This window comes from Cyanistes caeruleus, chromosome 1 (genome assembly GCF_971803275.1).
Source record: "Cyanistes caeruleus chromosome 1, bCyaCae1.hap1.1, whole genome shotgun sequence".
NCBI lineage: Eukaryota > Metazoa > Chordata > Aves > Passeriformes > Paridae > Cyanistes > Cyanistes caeruleus.
Genome location: NC_141701.1, coordinates 90,630,410 through 90,650,290, shown reverse-complemented (window position 1 = coordinate 90,650,290; position 19,881 = coordinate 90,630,410). Strand labels below are relative to the sequence as shown.

Below are 19,881 nucleotides of genomic sequence, written 5' to 3'. Positions count from 1 at the left end.
AAAGTTCTGGGCTTGCATTAAAAATGTGAAGATTCTTTGTTTCTCTAAGTTGCTACAGCTTCCATGCTGTGAAATGTGTCAGCAATCTTAATTTGATCATCAGTCTATATAACCATGAAAGCTGTGGCATGCAAAAGCCTTTTCCCCTAAGATACCCGTATGTGTCCATACATTTCTGTCTAGGATGGATGGAATAATGCACAGTTTCAGGGGGAAGGATCATCATGCCATCAATGCTGCTGGCTCTCCCAGAGCTACCACTCACACCTAGCACGGGATTCTCTGCTCTCTGCTTCCCCCCAGGGCAGCCACAGTTCCAAAGGGGCTGTTACAGAGGCCAAAAACAGACGTCTTCACAGGTGGGGGCTAAGCCTTCAGTGGGATGGAGGAGAGAATTGGAAGGGTCAGTTTTCAGTAAGAAGCATCATGGATTGAAATAAAGCTAGTTTAATGGGTAAGGGAAAGTAAAGCGAAGGAAAGAATTAATTTGCTACTCACTGTTGGCAGGCAGTGTGGCAGGTGTTCAGCCATCCCCAGGATGAAGGGTTCCATCACATGAAATGGTTACATGGGAATACAAATGGTCTAACAGTGAATGTCCCCACCTTCTTCCTTTTTCCCCCCAGCTCTTATTGCTGAGAACAGTCCTATGGTCTGGAATATCCCTTTGGCCAGTTGTCCTGTCTGTGTCCCCTCTAGCTCCTTGTGCACCCCAGCCTGCTTGCTGGTAGAGCAGCATGAAAAACTGGGGCAAAAAATACCTTGACACGCTGTGCAAGTGCTGCTCAGCAATGGCTAAAACATCCCAGTGTTATGACCGACCCCTGCTTCCAGCACAAATCCAAAATATAGCCCTGTTCCAGCTACTATGAAGAAAATTAACTCCATGCCAATCAAAACCAGTATGTTTAGGAATGGGTGATTCATTGCAGAAACAGCCTATCCTAGTTTTTGTGCCATATTTAGGTAATTCATTCATTCAAAAGTAATTTTTATAGTTAAGAGTATTTTGTGCAAAGCTGGTGGAAGGAGAAAATACGCAATCAAGAAATAAGCTTTAGTTAGTTTTTGGCAATGGCAACAACGACAGCTCAAAACCAAACCAAACATACAATTGCAGTTCTGAAGAACTTGAAGCCAGAAGTGCTTCCTAAGGAAGCACCAGCCAAACAGCCACTACCTTGTGTTGGTCTCTAGCCCAGTCCTTTTGTTTTGTTAAGCTGCAGGAAAAGAATCAAAGTTGCTCCAAGTGTGATGATTATACTTTTTTTGCTTTCTTTAAAAGAAATTTTTCTTTGGGAATAACTAGAAGGCTTCTAGGGAACCTGTTCCTCCAGGGGATAGACAGGAGACTCATTTTGAAGTAGAAAGCGATACTGAGCACATGGGAAAGTGCCCCTTAGTTGACAGCAGTATTTGTACATTTAGAAATCATGGGAACATCATGGGAAGTAATCAAGAGATGAGAAGCAACATCCTCAAGAGTGTGCCACACAGGGAATCAGAAGGCCTTTCCTCTTTTTTTCTCCTTTGCCAGGAATAATCTAGGCAAATAAACTTTTCAATGTCTTGGCTTTTCTCTTTTATTTCTTACTGCAGAATACCACAAAACATGGTGTACAATATTGTAGAGGTCTGCAAAGTATTGTGAACTTTAAATGCTTTATTGTAATGATAACATAAAAACATCACTGCAGTGCAGACTGGTTTCTTAGGCTTTTTTCTTCTATTTGGAAAAGCTCTAAGCTTCTAGTTGTGTGATAGGATTTCAGCAAGGCACTTGAGCACACATTTGAAATTAAGCGTGTGCATTAGTCCTTTTCTGAATACACAGAGCTATTAATTAGGGCTTGTAGCAAGACTGATTGTCTGAAGTAGGAATAGAATGTGCTTGAGGGGGGGAGAACCCTGCTTTTCAAGCACATGTGTATCCTGTTGGTAAAAACTAATAAATAAAACCTCTCTGGTTAGTCATGCACTGGTCTGATCTCCCAGCTCCGAGTCCCACTCTCCCCATGCTGTGTATGACATGAAGTAGGCTATGATCAATATGGTTAGTGCAGTAAGTGAATGTAATGATGCTAATGAGCCATTTCTTTATAATGATCAGGTTCTCCAGCCCTGCCCAGCAACATGGTATATTTTGGAAGCTCTCAGGATGATGAGGATGAAGAAGAGGAGGAGGAGGAGACAGAGGACACAAAAACAGCCACAAACAATGCTTCATCATCATGCCAGTCAACTCCTAGGAAAGGAAAAACGCATAAACATGTACCAAATGGGCAAGGTAGGTCCTAAGTAGTGCTGTTCTCCTGCATCCCCCTAGTAAAGAAATTTATGAGCTGAATGTGCTTGATCCTTGTCCATTATTCTTGGATCTGATTGAAAAAGTGGTGGAGTAAGATGCAGTTTTAGTATCTTGTGTTATAACCTGTTTCTTCTGACAGTCTGAACTCTGTGGCAGAATTGCTGCAGGGCTGGAATTATACACACATATATATGTATATACTGACATAGGGGTCAGTCTCTTCTCCATGTAACAAACAATAGGACCAGAGGAAATGGCCTCGAGTTACACCAGGAAAGGTTTAGGCTGGGCATTAAGAATTTCTAATTTCTAAGAACCCAAATTTCTTCACTGAAGGGGTTGTCAAGGCTGCTTAGGGAAGTGGTTGAGTCATTGTCTCTGAAGGTATTTAAAAGTCATGTAGATGTGGCACTTAGGGACATGTTTTAGTGGTGGACTTAGCTATGTTAGGTTTATGGTTGGATTCAATGATCTTAAAGGTCTTTTCCAACCTAAAAAATTCTGAGTCTGTGAGATATATTTATGTATGTGTGCACACACACACACATGTATAGACACAGTCATGCTCTCTGGCTTTTTTTTTGAGACTTATGTTTAATTTATAATGACTTTGTTTTATCAAAGTTAAATATAAGCACTCATAAGTGTTACCAAAACGCATGCTAGGGGCAACACTTAATTTCTCTCATGCGGTATTGAGACCACGCTTGCAGTAGGTTGATACCACAGTCATGTTGTTGATTGAAAAATTTTATGGAAGAAACTTTTTCAAGTCAGTTATTTCTCTGCAAATCAGCAAAAGATGAATTAATTGCACATTAATTAATTGTGTCACGATGTTTTTGTGCCATATCTTGAAAAATGGATCCATGTATATTGCAACATTATCTACCATATAATGGAAGATTTAAAGCTGTGCTGAAAATTTCTTGAGCCTGCTGTAATGCTCCCCTGCCAGCATCATGTGTGATGTGGTTCTTGCTCCAGCAGGAGCTCTTGTTTCATAACTCTCTGCCATCTCTGCCTGACATAATTTCAAAATGTAGCCTATGCTCTCTGTTCCCTTCCTCACTATTAGCTTTCCATGAGAATCTCTCTTTCTGGTGACTGCCCTTTCAGCTCTTCTCCTTTTAGTAGGAAGACTGAGAGAAAGGTCTCTTCACAGTGCACTTTTTGGGAGGTGACCTGTGCCTGCTCTTGTTTGTTCTTTCGTGCTACCTTGCTCCAAAGAAGAGATTAGTAGATCCCAATTACTTCACTGTGCTGATCCTCATCTTCGCCTTTCAAAAGGGAGTTTTCTATAAAGGCTGCCTTTGTTACATATGCCAAAATTTTTTTCATGACTGCATCTGAATCTAGTTTTATTGCACACCCAAGCTCAAAAACGCACTTTTTGTGAATGATTTGTGGATAATTGCAAGGGGATGTTATGCCTAATAGCATTTCAATTGTCATCTGTGACCAGGAGCTTTAATGCTTTACCAGTCATAGATCAAAACTTGGCACTTAGGATTGATTTCTAAATAACTCCCCCAAAATAAGAAGCACAAAACTCTGCATACGGAAAATGAGGCTGCATGTAACAGAACTGCTCCCTTAGAGTTTTAAATGTGATATATCACTGCAAAACGATGCAAAAGGAGCTGATCATGTTCCTTTAGAATGTCCCAGATGGCAGCCACTTTGAAATTAGCTCAGAACCGGAGACACCTGAAATCTTAATTGGGGGTAAGTAAAGGCAAACATAATGAGCCATATAATGGCTTCATAATCTTTATCAATATAGATCAGAGAGAGTGTAAATGAAGGTGCTGCTTTAATAGAGCTGCAAAAGACCTTTATAAAATACATAGGAGACAATGTGAGATGTTTTGACAAAGGTGAAGAAGCAGGAATTCCCAGAGAAGGCAGCTGCTTCTTCGTCATTGTAATTTCTTTTTTTCTTCTTCTCTCTTTTTTTTTTTTTTTTTTTTAATTAAAATTTCCTTACCCAGGGGTATTCCCATTCTTCAGTGTCTGTTATGTTGGTTGACAGCCAATAGTATTTTTGTTTCATGTGAATAAAGTAGGTTCTGGTTCATGTGTGTCTGTTTTAAATGAGACCACACACAAAGGCAGACCAGGGACGGGTGCAGCAAATGAACTTAATCTAGCGTGAGAGTCTATTTTTAATGAATTAAAGTCTTTTGTTTTTAATATACAATGTCTAGTCAAGCACTTTGGACCTGAAAATGCTAAGCATTTGCTATGACATACAAAAACAAAGGTTCAGAGCTTGATTAATGTCATTAGACAGTGTCAAATGATGGCTTTCTGCTCAATGGGGGCCAAAACAATTTTTCTGGGCAAAGTCATTTGTCAGTATCCTCTTCTGATGTCAGTATGGGGCATTAATAAGGTTGCACACCAAACTATTTGTTATAACTGAGCCTGTTGAGCCACCTTTTGGAGAGCTAACTCAGTCGAGAACGCCTGGGTGTGAATGGGAAGCACGTATAACACGTGGCATGAGCTTGCTGCACAAGATGAAGTAATTAGTTCAACTGACTTGTTGCCTTCCAACCTTTTACTGCTTACACAGATACATATAAAGCATCAAATTGTTACCTGTGCCTTTTCACCCTCCTTTCATAGTGCTGCTGATGTGCTGCACACACATCCAGCTGTAAAAGAGCAAAGTGAGATGTTTGGCAGAAGTGTTTATTCCCTGCATTCATGGGAGTGTGTAAAACAGCGTGTGCAAGTCTTTCCAGGGAGATGTTTGGTCTAAACTGCATCTCCCTGCTATTCAGAGAGAATTCCAAGTTGTAGGTAAGAGAGGGTAGGCTTAGGTCTTTGTCCCTTTAAACCTAATTCTTTGAATTCCTCACAACTAAATCTAGTTTGATTTCATTCTGTGGCACAATGGAAGGTTTTCTCTGCAGGCTCCTGAAGAAAAATGTTTGCAGGTGCCAAGTATTTAGCTAGGCAGGCTGTGATAGAGCCTGGAAGGCAGAGCAGAGGAGTTGTTGGGTTATCAGCCCCATCTCGGGAGCAAGGGAGGATAGGCATTACTCTACTTGAAAGGGCTTGTGGGCTGATAAAGTGCCTCAGGAGGAGAAGCATACACAGATACAGTTGTGTAGACAACTTTGACATTGCATGCAGCAGGCTACAGTTCCTTTAATAATGGTTGGCTAATTTTCTCAGGAAGAATGATTGGGGAATTAGGTATTTCTCATATCAGCACAGCAGCTCAAAGGTGGAGAGGTATGTACATTTGGGCCAGCATACCAGGGAATGTCCTGTTGTCTCTGGATGCCAGAGACAGACAGACAATTAAGTTCTAATTTACTTTCAGGAAAGCAGAATTAACCATTGTTATTTCTAACCAGACTTCATGAAGGGTGAGTCTGGTGTCCTTAACTGGAGTAAACCAGCTTCAGTGTGCCAACAAACCTACAGGGTCAGAAATAGTTTCTGGTTCATGCTGTACTTTGTTAACATGATGAGATAAAAACTGCTCTGCATGCCTGTTGCCTGAAATGAGCTGGGGAGAAAATTGTAAAGATGCTTCTGATGCTTTTTTTTTATTATTTATTATTTTTTTTTTTCCTCTTGGGGCTCAAATTTCAAAACAGACCTGGCAGCAGTGCATAGTAAGCAAGCATTGCTAGAAACACTATACTCTTCTTCAGTGCTGTCTTACTCACCAGAAACACAGGATAACATTTCACTTCTCAATTTGCAATGGATAATTTAGCAGAGTAATTTCCTTACATGTGTAGCAGTACAAAGATGATGCAGGAAAAGATCGCAGATAGATTTTTTCTTATTTCAGGGTATAGTTCAATGCAGCGTTTGTGTATCTTGGGCTTGAATGGCACATCTTTTACATATGTTACTGTTTGAGTGTGCTGTGAGAAAATTCTCATTTATGGTTGCAGTTCTTTATTTAGGTTTGGTTTTAACTGAATTTGCTGTTTGTGGGTGGGTACATGAGACAGAGCCTTAGGCTTGTACATCATTTCTAGTGAAACTAATCCTGAAGAGGTAAACATTTAGAAGAAAAATGTATTTTAAAGAATGAGAAAATTTCAGGCAGAGTGCTGCAATAGTTAATGGGTAGGCAATTATTTTGATGATTTACAGCCTTTTGTTGAAAGACCATGGAACCAGTAATTGTTGCAATAAACATTTTTGCACATTTAATTTTTCTGCAAAAATATGTAACACGAAAATTACCCGGTTTGCAGTAATTTGCATATTTAAATATGCAAATCAGGCACAACACATTTGGGGATTCGCGGATTTTCAGTAGCGAGATGTATGACCTGTGGAGAAGAATAGGGGAGCTGGAAGTTGCTCAAAAAAAAATTAAAAAAAAAATCAAAAAAATCAAATTGTTATCCTGGTGCGAGACTCGTGATAGCAGACAGACACTTCTTGTATGGACTTGCTGCTTAGTGAGTGACCCTTTTGATGCTGTTTGTGTCGTAATGGTTAGGTGAGAGTAATGAATTTGTGCTCAGACGAGACACTTGGTATTGAATTTTTACAAGCGGTGGCGCGGTGTCTCATACCAATAACGCTTCTCCCGGTGGCCCAATATATTCCTGGGCGTGCAGGGCTTGAGCTGTGTTATTGATGGTGTCAAAAACAAATTCAGTGTTACCTCTCTGCCATGGCTCTCCTGTTTGACTCCTGCTGGCATGCAGCTATGGAGATTTTTATGTGGTGTTGTCCACTGAGAAATTGAGTGGTGTTGCATTCGGGCTTGGGAAGTGCGGAAACAGGAATACCGTATCTTCATATGATGTGGTGTCAGCCTTTTCTTCTGAAGTACTCCTTTGCTTTTGACTCTGAGTAGGCAGAGCATGTTGGGGGGCTCCAGAAGACAGCTTCTATCCCTGGAAATGATTTATGGAAGTCAGAGCATACCCAACATTTAAGAAAAACAATTGGCAGTATTAAAATACTGTGTTTTATGGAAGTAGAAGGTTGTTTTAGTTCCTCTGGGAGGGGAAAAGAATTATTGCCTGGGTCCTTTAACACAGTTCGAGAGCCACATAAATGTTTTCACAGTGACTTAGAACTGAATTAAAGCCAGAGCAAGAATGTTTTTGTACAGTAATGGATACTCCATGCCAGAAAGTTGATTAATACTGCAGCTCTTCCCAAACATGATCTATGTAACAACATGAAGTTTGCACTGGAAGAGCTGGCTCGGGTTCACAATATTGGCAAGGTTCCCTTTTCTCCTTCTAAAAACAAAACTTCTCCCTTTCACCTCTATCTCCCCTCATTCTTCTGGATGGTTTTATGAATGCGCAATCACTTGCTTTATGCCGCGCAGGCTCTGCAACATGCAGCACACGTGTATGTGTATGGTCTGTGCCTTCATCTCCCAGCCCCTGGCACACAGCAAAAGGCTTCAGTGCTCTGCAGGCCATATTAAACCTCCCCAGTTATCTCAAGTATAAAGCATATCAGGTGCAGGAACAACCTCCAGGAGGGCTTGGGAAACAAAGCTTTGTCCATGGAGTCAATAGCTGACTGAACCCAGTCCAGTAATTCTGCTGCCTCCACAGTGAAAGCCTGATTATTGTACATATTATAAATTAGCTTCTGAATGGCTGTCTGGCTGTATCCTGTGAAGTGTTTGTGTGCAAATTAATTTGGAGGAATACTTCCGAAAATTGCTGAAAACACATTATGTTTATCGCCCACTGCAGTGTCAATTCCTGTAGTAAATGCTTAGTTAATCTGTAGTAATTGAGCACATCTGTGGCTTTACTAGACCAAAAATTTTTTTAGACATTATTATAGCTGCGCCTAATACGGGCACAATTTGCACAGTTTGTATTGGTTTGTGTAGGGATTCTTTATCACAGTCTCAAATGAGACACCCCAAAGTCCCAGTGCGGGATCCTGGGTGAATATTGGTGCCCAGAGTCCAGTTCCCCTGATGCAGGGAGCGCTGTGATGCATCTGTGGGGATCACGCCTGCCATAAGGTTTTGCTCTGCTGCCATAAATTATATCAGTGGTTTAAAAACCCCCAGTGCTCGTGAGTTTTGAATGTAGTGGTTGCGTTTCTTTGCATTTGATCATCGCTGCTAACCAAAAGACCCACAAGTATTTCACTGTGGGACTCTTATTGTTTCAGATAATAATAATAATAGCTTTGGAGGACACAGCATTTTGAGAATAAGCATTCTATTGGATATGAGGATAATGATACCTGTTTATTCTATCTGGAGCGTCTGAAAACTAAAAATTTACTTACACTTTTAATTTTTTGTTGGTAGTGCTTCTTACCTTTAAGAAGAAGCTGTACCGGAAATACAAGTGTTCAATAACAAGTGTTGGTTAAGGTAGCATAAAATAATCATAATTAAAAACTACATATTCATTTCTGCTTCAGGAGTGCAAGTTTCACTACTAGTGTAGGTTGGACTTGGTTTCTTGTCATTTTACCTTTTAGTGAAATTACTGCTTCAAGGGTGAAACCTTTATTGACTACTCTTCAGCAAGGAACTAAAGTGGCTGGGAACAGAACATTGGATATTGGAATGTCAGATTTAGAATTTCTAAGACAGGAGATTGTCCTGGAACACGTCTGGGGTTCGTAAAGCACAACCTACACCTTTCCTGATTTTCTGAGTGCATCAGAAATATTTAAGAGCTGGCAGACGTTAAGGAGAATGCAATTTGCTTCGTGAGAAGACACAAAAGAATTAGTTAATCATTTCATTGTTTAATCAGATTTGGTCTCAGTAATATTTAATGCAGAGTTTTTGGAGGTTATTGTTTTCTTTCCTTTGAGAAGTGAGTGTTGCTGGCTTATTATCAGTTACTCTTCAAAAATGAGATTTTTGGGGGTGGGGGGGTTTAGCCTTTTTTTTTGGTGTTACATTTTTTCTTTGGGCCATCTTACTAGCTGTTGGGGCCAGAGTTTAATCCTGTATTGTACTAAATAAATTTATTGTCTAAATAATTTGCTTCAACATTTTTAGTGAGATGGGAGGAAAATCATAGTCTCAGGGATTCTCCCCCCAGCTTGCAAATGCTTGGCTTGCATTAGCATTTTGTAATTAATCAAGCTAACATTTTGATATTTGTTCACATACTGTATTTGTGAATTTTTCAGTACTTACTATTGCAGAAAGGTTTTATAGCTGGATATAACGGTAATCTAGGTGTTGGAAGAAACAAATACTGATTTTTACAGAAACTGATACCATCTACTGTTTAACTGTAAGACAGCGTGGCAAAAACTGTTTTGCATCTACATTTCCCTTTGTTGTGTTTTCAGACTTAAGGTTTTTAAGCTTTTCCTGTGAGACTGAACATTTTTTTCCTCCTGTTTCTCTCTTCCCCTTTTCAAGAATCTTACAAATTAAGACAAAAGATAATTACTCAGAGGGTAAAACTGGCAGGGTTCCCACGACACTTAAATTTAATGAGCTGTTGCATATAAAATACACCTTGTCTCATGTTTGCTTCTTTTTTTTTCCTTTTTTTTTTTTTTTTCAAATTTTTTATTTGGTGAACCACAGAAGTACCAATTTGGCTTTTTGGCTGTGTTTTCTATTTTAGAAACCTTAGATTTTTAAAGTGGTAGCTGATTACAGAAAATTAATCTCTGATTTGAATGTTTCCGTAGGAGCAGATCGGTATTTACAACTTGTTCCCTTCAAAGGAAGGTGTCACTCTAAATGATAAAATACATATTAACAAATCAGCCATTGGCTGTTTGTGCTATGTCTTACTAAAAATAAATAGTTGTGCTTTGTGCATCTGTAGCGCCTTCCATCTGATGTGAGAATTCCTTACAAAGGAGGATGAATATATTGTCATGAACTTCCTGAGAGGGGTTGGCAATTATTATCAGTTCCACCACTGGAAATGAGATACAAAGGGTTAGGTGATTTTCACAGACATCACTGAGAAATCCTTGACACTAGTTGCTCCTGAGCTCAGGGGCAACAGAACCATGGGGAAATTTGTGGTGACTCCACTGCTGACAGCTTTTCTCTCATTCTTACTCCATTTATGCAAGTGGGAAGGAAGAGAGGAGGAAAAGCAATTGCAGTTTGTTTTGTTTTTTTTTTTAAGTAACCTGCTTCAACACTTATGACTGACTGAATAGGATAAGGGAACTGAAAATATGGTGACGTGAAAATTGAATTTGCCAATAGTTTGCTGGGGTTCCAGCTGTGGGAAGGTTTGGAAGTAGGGTCTGCTCAAAAGCAGCTTAGCTGCCCCTCTTCAGTAGGAGATCCCTGTCCAGTGGGATTGTTGGGTTGTTATTATTTTTTTTATTACTTACTGCTGCTCCTGCTGTTAATACACTACATGTGTAGGGACAACTGAACTTCACAAATTAGATAAGAAGGTATATGTTGCAGGAATATCATCTTTAGTGACAAAAAAAGGCTTTCATTTCACAAGAAAACAGTAACTTCATGTATTTAGTTACTATTCCCAAACAGATGGTGTATCTTTTGTGTAATAAATAAGATTTTCACATAGTTGTGCTATTAAGCATTTATGAAGTTTCTTGTTCACATCCTTTCCTAAACCATGTCGAAGAAAGAGGTAGAAATCGAGTAAAAGGCAGGAGGGCATTTGCCATTGTGGATGTTGGATCATAAGCCTTGCAAACCTCTGTCAAGTGCTCCATTAAAGAGGGGACATCACTGACATGAATTCAGCACACTTTCGATTAACAAACAGAGAAATGTGATGTGATTTTTTGTTTGTTTGTTTTAGCTTCAGCTTTTCACGTTCCCTGACAACACAAGCGCAGTGACTATTCTTAAATAAATTCAGCAGAGAGACAGGAACAAAACTTGCTTATATACATTCACATAATATTTATAGTACAAAAAATAAAGGTGTCTGTTCCATACTTTCTTATCCCTTCATTTAAAAGTTAACGGTGCTCAGCATAGGTCCCAGTGTTACTTCATGTCACATGTTCCAAAACGGTTTTAATATTTTCCTTCCTTTGCAGAAGTACCTTTTTCTATTTGCAGCTTGTCTGCTATAGGCAAACTGCTGTCAGTTTGATTCAGCAGTTTGGGTATTGACAAAAACAAAACATGCTTTTTCATGGAACGTTTCCTTTCTTCTACATTGGTATAAAAATAAACCTTTTTTCTCTTTAGGTTATGTTTAGAATTCCCTCACTGCGAGAGCAAAAAAAGATAATTAAAACTGTCATAAGTAAAAATCAAACCCAGAATTCTAAATCTAGGTCAGTCAAAACAGTAATATACCTTGTATGTTTTAATTTGGCTATTGAAGATAATGTGTGCTATCAAGCAGAGGAAATACTTTAGTAAATCTGTTCATCTAAAGAAATATGCAAAATAGTGCTATTTCTGTATTGATTTAGCTTTGGATGTAAGAAGGCATTCACTAAATAACCAACACTGAGTGCAGACAAAATTGTGATGTTTTGAATGAAGTGTTTTGTCTGGCATACTTTTCCTTTTCTTGATTTTCCCTTAATAACCTGATTTTCTCTCTTCTCAGTTTTCAATGGGTCCAGCAAATCATCGAAGGAGAAAGAACCTGCTCAGAAACACAAAAGCAAAGAGGCCACCCCAGGGAAGGAGAGGAACAGCGAACATAAGGCTGAGAGTCGAAAAGACCAGGCTGCTGCTAATCACCACGCTACTACAAACACTGGCTCCTCTACGAAAGGGCTCACGGCTAACAACCACCACACTCTTCACAGATCGGCTCAGGACTTAAGGAAACAGGTAATAGTAAGCTGTATTCTACTGTGGACACACGGGAAACAAAAGCTGTTAAGGTTCTAAGCTGCTTTTTCCACTGCATGGTTTACATTGAATGTGGCAAACCTTAAAAGCTTGCTCTGAAACAGCAGGGAGTTAATTTTCAGTGATTAAAAAAAAAAAAAAAAGGAAAAAAGAAAAATATATACATGGGAAGTCAGTATGATAAAGTAAGTGTGCTTTACAACCCTGTCTTTTAATTATCTGGTATATTCATGTGAAAGAGAAAGTTCCCACTGATGTTTATGAAACCTTTCTGACTGGCACTGTGTGCTGACAGTGCCAATGCTGGCAGCACGTGGAAGAAGGAGCTGGTCTGTGTGGTTTATCTCAGGGGCTCACTGGTGCTCTGGAGAACCTGACATATTCCTCATGTGCCTTGGTTTGCACATGGGCAACACAAACCTCAGAGTCTGGGACAAACGTTTCGCCTGATGCATAAAGATGCTCCAAAATACTGTCTCCTTCACAGTGGAGGTACCTGATGTGAGACAGTTTTACTGTTCCATGTTACTTGGTTGAAAGCTAGCAAAAAGATTCAGCAAGAGATTTGTTTCAACTTAATTTGAATTCGGGTGTGAAACTTCAGCAGATTGGTCTTTCAGTCCTTATTCAGGCTGGGGCTGGGTTAGCAGACCAGGGCAGTGCAGTACAGAAAGCTTGCTGACTTCAGCCTTTTGGGAATTTTGGGTTTGGATTTTTTTGGGGATGGGGTGCTGTTGATTTGGTTGTTTTTTTCGTTGGTTTGTTTTTTTTGTGGGGCTTTTTTCCACCCTGTTTTTGTCTGTGGAGTTTTGTTGGTTGGTTGGTTGGTTGGTTGGTTGGTTGGTTGGTTGGTTGGAGTTTGTTTTTGTTTGTGTTTTCTGTTTGGTTCATTTGTTGCTTTGTTGTTGATTGGTTGGTTGTTTCGCAGTGATGAATTCTCAACAGGCTGATTTGAGACAGTCTTTACTTGCTGACACCTAAAGGTTTTCCTTCTAAGTAGGCTGACCTGGTCCTCAATGGAGCTGGAATTGCCAACTTGTAGAGGGCTATCAAGGCCTTTAAATGGCACCTCTGAATCACAGGCTTGGAAATTAAAAATGGCAAAAGAAAAAGCAATGATGATCTTGCTGAGGAAATCTTTAATGCTGTGTGTTTCAGTGGTGGCTTAAGTTCTCCTGAAATGCCTCCACTGATTTTGTATTACCTTCTAAATCAGATTTGAGATCCTGAAGGCTGTTCACAGTCTGTCTGTACCTCTGTAAGACTTCAGTTCTTTTTTCCACCATGGCAGTTTGCCTTTATCTAGGCAGCAGTGTGAATGTCTGCTTTTTTTGATTTATTTTTTTTTGTGATTACCAGTATCTTATGATTCTTGCTGTGACATGCTCTGTCATGAGCTCATGGTGTTTAACAAGTTTCTCCAAACATAAGAATGCAGTTCTTAATTCTTTTAACCTATTGAAACAGTTGTGTGAAATGCTTTAAAGTTGTATCATCAGAGCTGGATTGGTTAAAACTTTTGTGAAAGTCAACTGCTGCTTCTTCTGAAGGTAGTTCTGAAAGGAAAAAGACTAGTGTAGAACAGTTTTGTCTGCAATCCAAGTGGTTTTGCTTCCTAGAGTATTAAATGTTTTTGATTCTGTGACACACAATGGAGAAAAATTTAAAGCAGTGCAGTACAATCAGCAGTCATACCACATGGACACATCAGCAAGGGTCTCCCCAGGCTTCAGAAAATAAGGAGGGGTTTAAGTCAAATGATGTGGGCTTTCTTTTTTTTTTTTCTTCCTGAAAAATGGTTAGGCACCTACATTTTCTTCTGCAACCCCCACAGTGCCATAAGTATTTTCTTACACATTTTAATGAAAATGTGACTCTTAACTAATTAAAAGTGGATTATATGTTTTGCCTGACAGAAAGCGTTAGTTCTGTACAAAACCGTAGAGTTACAGTTATGGGACATTGCTAAATTTCTTGCTGGTCCTGAGTCTTTGACTTTTTCAGTATTTAACAAAATGAGAATTTTCTCCCAGGGTGCCAGCCACATGTTCTTCCTCCTTCCACTATATTTTTGCTTCTTGATCACTGCATTTGCATGGTTTATTTATGTGTGGTTTTGTTTTAAGTCTTAAAGAAAATAAAGGCAGAAACACTAGAAATTACCAGAGATTTTCTGTTGTCCTCTCTGTTTCTGTTTTTCTGTCTTTCTTCTTCTGGTGTGCCTTTGCACTTGTCACAGGCTCCTTATCTCTTTTGCTTTCTCCTTTGCCATCTTCCAAAGTCTTCCTACTTTAAAGGGTTGTGAGCAAAGGAAATGTGGTTCAATGGGGCCCTCTCTTGGCCTTATATGGTAATTTACCTCTGCACAACTTATAAGCACAGAACTATTTTTATGAATGAATTCAGGATCAGTTGCATAACTTGGATTTGTTTGGCACCAAAACTGTTGTCAATGTCGCTAATGTTGCTCTTATCACCGTGGTTGCTATCTAGGAGGTTATTTATTTTTTGTGTAGGGTTTTGGAGGCTGAATCCTAGGTGCTATGCAGAGCTGTGTATGTAGACCAGTTTGAATCTAACAAACCCATTGCTGCAAGACTGTGCTTGGCACTTTTTTTTTTTTTTTAATAAAGAAAAAATTTAAAATCTGTCATACCGTGTTTTACTGCAGGGCAAGTGTTCAGTTAAGGAGAGAAAAGAGTGGTCTGAAGACAATTGTATGTCAGTGTCCTAAACTGAGAACATAGCTGAAAAGCAGAGATAAGATTATTTATATCACTAGTTTCACCTTTGTCTCAAGACTTTCATGTAAGGCTAATGTCAGTCACTTTATTCCTACTAGGTGCTTACCTAGTTGATGAATGAAAGGCTGTGGATGTTGTCCCTCTGGACTTCAGTAAAGCCTTTGACACAACCTTCCACACAATTCTTTCAGAGAAACAGGCTGCTCATGGCTTGGATGGGTGTTAGCTAGGTTAAACACTGTCTGGATGGCTGGTGGTGGTAAATGGAGTTACATCCATTTGTCAGCTGGTCACCCATGGTGTTCTCCAGGGCTCAGTACCAGGGCCAGTCCTGTTTAACATCTTCATCAGTGACCAGGGCAAGGGGATTGAGGACACCCTCAGTCAGTTCCACACACGACACGAAGAGGGCAGAAGCATTGATCTGCTGAGGGTAGAAAGGCTCTGCAAGGGATCTGGAGAGGCAGGAAAGCTGCCCAGCAGAAAAGAACCGGGGGGGCTGGTCGACAGTGACTGAACATGAGCCAGTCCGTGCCCAAGTGGCCAAAAGGCCAATGCCATCCTGGCCTGTATCAGGAGCAGTGTGGGCAACAGGAGCAGGGCTGTGATTGTCCCCCTGTACTCAGCACTGGTGAGGCCACACCTCGAGTGCTGTGTTCAGTTCTGGGCCCCTCACCACAAGGAAGACTTTGAGGGGCTGGAGCGGGTCCAGAGCAGGGCAGTGGAGGTGGGGAAGGGTCTGGGGCACAAGTCTGATGAGGAGCAGCTGAGGGAGCTGGGGGCATTGAACCTCGAGAAAAAGAGGCTCAGGAGGCATCTTACTGCTCTACAACTGCCTGAAGGGAGGGTGTAGCCAGGTGGAGCTCAACCTCTTCCTCTGGATAACAAGAAGTAGGACCAGAGAAAACTGCCTCAAGTTGCACCAGGGTAAGTTTAGATTGGGTATTAGGAAAGAATTCTTTGCTGAAAATGTGGGGTCAGGTATTAGAATGTCCTGCCCAGGGATGTGATTGAGTCACCATCCCTGGAGATATCAAAGAGATCTGTTGGCATGGCACTTACAGACATGATTTAGAGGTGAACTTGGCAGTGCTGGGTTAATGGTTGGACTCCATGATAAGTTTGAATAAAAATTCAAAATATTGTGCTTACCATCTGGGATTGGAGGTTTTATCTTAAAGCTGATGGTGCCCATGACATGTTTTGCTTTGAATAGGAGAAGCTGTGAGGATATTGCCTTTATCCATGAGCACTTTACTGTGTTCTGTTCTCAGCCCCTGTGCCACAAGCTCTTGCTGCAGAAGTGCCTGGGTGGCTCTTCAGACTTCTGGTCACAACTTCCTCAGAAAAAATCATCAGCAGGCTGGAGTACAAGGTGCCTCCATGCAGCCTGACTGCTCACACTGAGGTTTTTTCTTGATTATACCTGGCAGCACAGTAATACAGCTATAGCCTCCTGAAACCTTCTGAAAACCTTCTGTAGAGGAGATTCCACAATGTCCATTTACAGCTTCTTCCAGTGTTTTTCTTTTCTACTAATGAGCAAGTTTTCCTAGTTGTGCCTCAGATCATTGTAGACATCTGAAGGGAATTTTTCCTCCTACTTTTCCCAGTGAACATGGAAAGAACATTTACTGTCTCTTTCACAGTAAGACCAGATCCCATGGCTTTTCATCAAGAGTCTTATTTTCCAAATACCTGAGCACCTTGTGTTTTTTTAGACTTGCTCCTCTATCAAAATTTTTCTCATAAAATTTTTCCTTAGGGAAAGCCTGTGCTCTTACCCTTTGTTTTTAACATCCTAATTAATAGGTCTCAGAAAGGGATTTGTGTGCTTTGTATTGCCATTGCTGCAGTCCCCAAGTGTTATTCTTCCCCTGCATGTATATGATTTGTGCCTCCTAAATATAGCACTTCCTCTTACTGTAGAAATGTTCTGAAATAGGTTCTTCAGGAGTGCCTTTGATTTTTATCTTGTCCTGTGAGTGATTACAGCCTCTTCCTTCCAGATGTGTTTCACTGTGTCAAGATTTTACAATCATGAAAATACTTGGTTAGAACCAAGGCAAAGCCAAATCCCTGCAGAAAGACACATGAAATGCCCTCCCAGAACAATAGTGAGCTATAACAATGAAAATTTTTCTTGAGGACGCCTTTATTTAGTCCCTTGTGAAGCCACTTTGGAGTAATAAAATCTGAGTTGTGTCTCAGGAGTTTGATGGAATGTCACAGGGGACAGTGTCTGGAATCCTGATGAAGCAGAGGTGCTTCTTTACCTTCTCAGCCAGGTGTCTGTCAGAAGATGACTAAATTTGTTTGATTTGCTATTTTGGCAAAACCCTGGGTAGATTTTGTTGGTTTTTTAATATTATTTTATAATAGTTTGTGTGTTTTCAAATTGACTGTTCGATGATTTGTTGTACACTTATTTTAGGATTTGAAATTAGATAGACTCTGTCTGCTCCTAGCTTATTTCCAGGTATCTTTTACCTGACTGAGGTTGCTATCCTAGCCTTTTTGCTGAAATGGATTATGTTCTGTATCCAATAAATATTCAGTCAGTGGCACTTCTGGTGAAGGTTAATGCAAAAGAAGCAGGAACACTTTAGTCAGGCTATTTGTTATCCTTCCTTGTGTGGTGCTTTATCTCATCCATTGTTTGTTATCTTGTATTTTTAAGGTATTAATATTTTTTTTTTTTTCCTAATTTAGTCTCTTGCTAACTGCAGTTTCTTTAGCTCCTTGGCCTTTTGGATTTTAATATGTGCTTTTTCTTTTCCTATATAGTTGTCCTTAGTCACATAATTGTGTTACCACTTTTTACTGTGATCATTTTCTAATTTTCCAGTCATTAGAGAACTTCATGAACAGCCATAATGGCCTGTGCTTTATGCCTTTCCTCTGAGAGGAAATTGCTTTGGTTTTGATTTTTTCAGGTAGATTTTTCTTTTCTTCTGTTTTGTTTCTGGTTGGGTGGTTTTGTTGGCTTTTTGTTTGTTTGTTTGGTTGGTTTTTGTTGTTTTTTGAAGTCTGTTGTCCTTTCTCTACTGTCATCACATCTTAGAAATGGAAAGCCATTTTATGATCATTGTCACTCAAATTACCTTCCCCTCCCAGTTCTCAATCAATTCTTCTCTATTAGTCTAGGTGAAATCTGTAATCGATGTTCCTAGCTATTTATAAATCCAGGGATGTTCAGCACTTGTTGTGACTGCTGCAAGAGGCAATGTCTCAGCAGCTCTCTACCCATGTTTGTTCTGCAGCATGAAAAAGTGCTGTGAAAGTTAAATCCAGGTCTTCATTTCAAGTATGGAGTACTGCTTAAATTTCAAGGGAAATGGGTAAATGCATTTCTGTTTGTAATTGTTTGCTTTCCATATGATACCTCATACATCTTTGAAAAACTCAAGGTAAAAACTCATGTCATCAGTTAACTGGATTTTCCTTAAGTGTTTCTACCTTTCAAGCACAGGAAGGACAAGAATATGGATGGTTTTTAAAAGATCATTACTCCTGCTCCAGTTTCTGGAGTGCAGAGGAGAAAATGTCCATAAACGTGAGTGTGTGTGTGCAGAATCCTCAGGTTCCAATTCCCCTTCCACAAGTCACTGCATGCAAGACCATAGCACTGTATTTTAAGCAGCCTCTATTTGATCCCTGTACCATCTTTATTATATAAGTGACTGCAGTTCTTGCATTTATTTGGGAGAAGCTTCCATGCTTAATGATTTGGCAAGAATTTCAAAATCGCACAGGAGAAAGTGTTACAACTCTCCAGGAAATGGTGTTACTCACCTGAGTGCTGATAAGGGGTGTGATTGTACTGTATGCTTTCACTTTGAGCTCTTTTAGCAATGTTTCTGACTTTTGGATGTGCTTTTCTGTGCTTACAGTCATTTAAGGAGGTGAGATGACAATGTATAAAGTTGTGTAAATGCTGAAATTTGTTTCAGTTTTAAACTTGAGCTTTGTTTTTTTAGTAGTGGGGTTTAGCTTTGGCAGCGCTGAGCTGTCTGAATTCCCTTTGTAGATGGGGGTTGCTTTTGGTCCTTAACACATCTTTCAGTTAAAATACAAATTCTAGTCTCATAACTGGGTTTAAATGTCTAACAGAAAGCAGCAGAGTCCAGCAATTCTAAGCTGCATTGGCACAATATGAACTAATAGAATATGTGTCAGTAAAATTGCACATATACCAAACTTAAGAAAAAAATTACATTGGACTACGGTATGCATTTTTTAATTTCAAATTACCAACTTCAGCAACAACATGCTGCCTAAAATGTAATATGTATGACAGACTGGATCCTTCATGGCCATGCTGATCTCTTTGGTGCATAATGTGTGCCACATCTCTTTTTGTATGTATGCATGGATAGAAGGTAAATCGATTTGAATCTCGATGTGTTTTTTGCAAATGTGCAGATTCCAGTTAGAGTAGATAATATATGCTGCCTATTTTGCCTGCTAAGAAGTAGTGAAATGTGTGTGCATGTAAAGGAGGGTTGGGTGGGGGGGAGAGAGAGTCTGGAAGGCCAGAAAAAGAGGTAATAAAGGTTTTAGTTTGTAAATCAGACTGTCTGTGTTTCTGGTAGACAAGGGAGGGGGTAGTGCAGGCAAGGGACCTCAATCTTCCTAATGCCAGAGGCTTTGTAACCTCTGAAGGCAAGACTGGGGGCTTTCTGGTAAATCGAAAGAACTCCAAATTTTTATTTTATTTTATTATTAGAAATGCCTAGTCTCCTCTCTTGCCTGTGTGCAAACCATTATATGAAGAGTGTATGACGGAGCCAGGAGTCGGGACTGGAGAATATGGCTGTCCAGCCAAATGGGAACGAGACTGAGTGGTCACATTATTCATTTACTTTTCTGTTTTGTGTTTCCTTCCTTCTGCTCCTCGTACAACACTCCTGGCATTTCAGGTTTCTAAAGTCAACGGGGTCACTCGAATGTCATCTCCGAGTGCAAATGCAGCCAGTGCCAAAAAGATGAGAGAAGTCAGACCTTCACCGTCCAAAACTGTGAAGTACACTGCAACAGTGACAAAGGGAACT

General features: G+C 39.9%; 1 protein-coding gene across 1 annotated transcript in view; it reads left to right on the top strand.

Annotated features, from left to right (window-relative positions):
- Positions 1 to 19,881, top strand: part of JARID2 (jumonji and AT-rich interaction domain containing 2) — a 209,601-nt gene that overhangs the window by 162,164 nt on the left and 27,556 nt on the right. The window contains exons 5-7 of the mRNA XM_086900497.1: positions 2,111 to 2,287; positions 11,833 to 12,062; positions 19,750 to 19,880. Of these exons, the coding sequence (XP_086756623.1) occupies positions 2,111 to 2,287; positions 11,833 to 12,062; positions 19,750 to 19,880 (538 nt within the window). The remainder of the gene's footprint in view (positions 1 to 2,110; positions 2,288 to 11,832; positions 12,063 to 19,749; position 19,881) is intronic.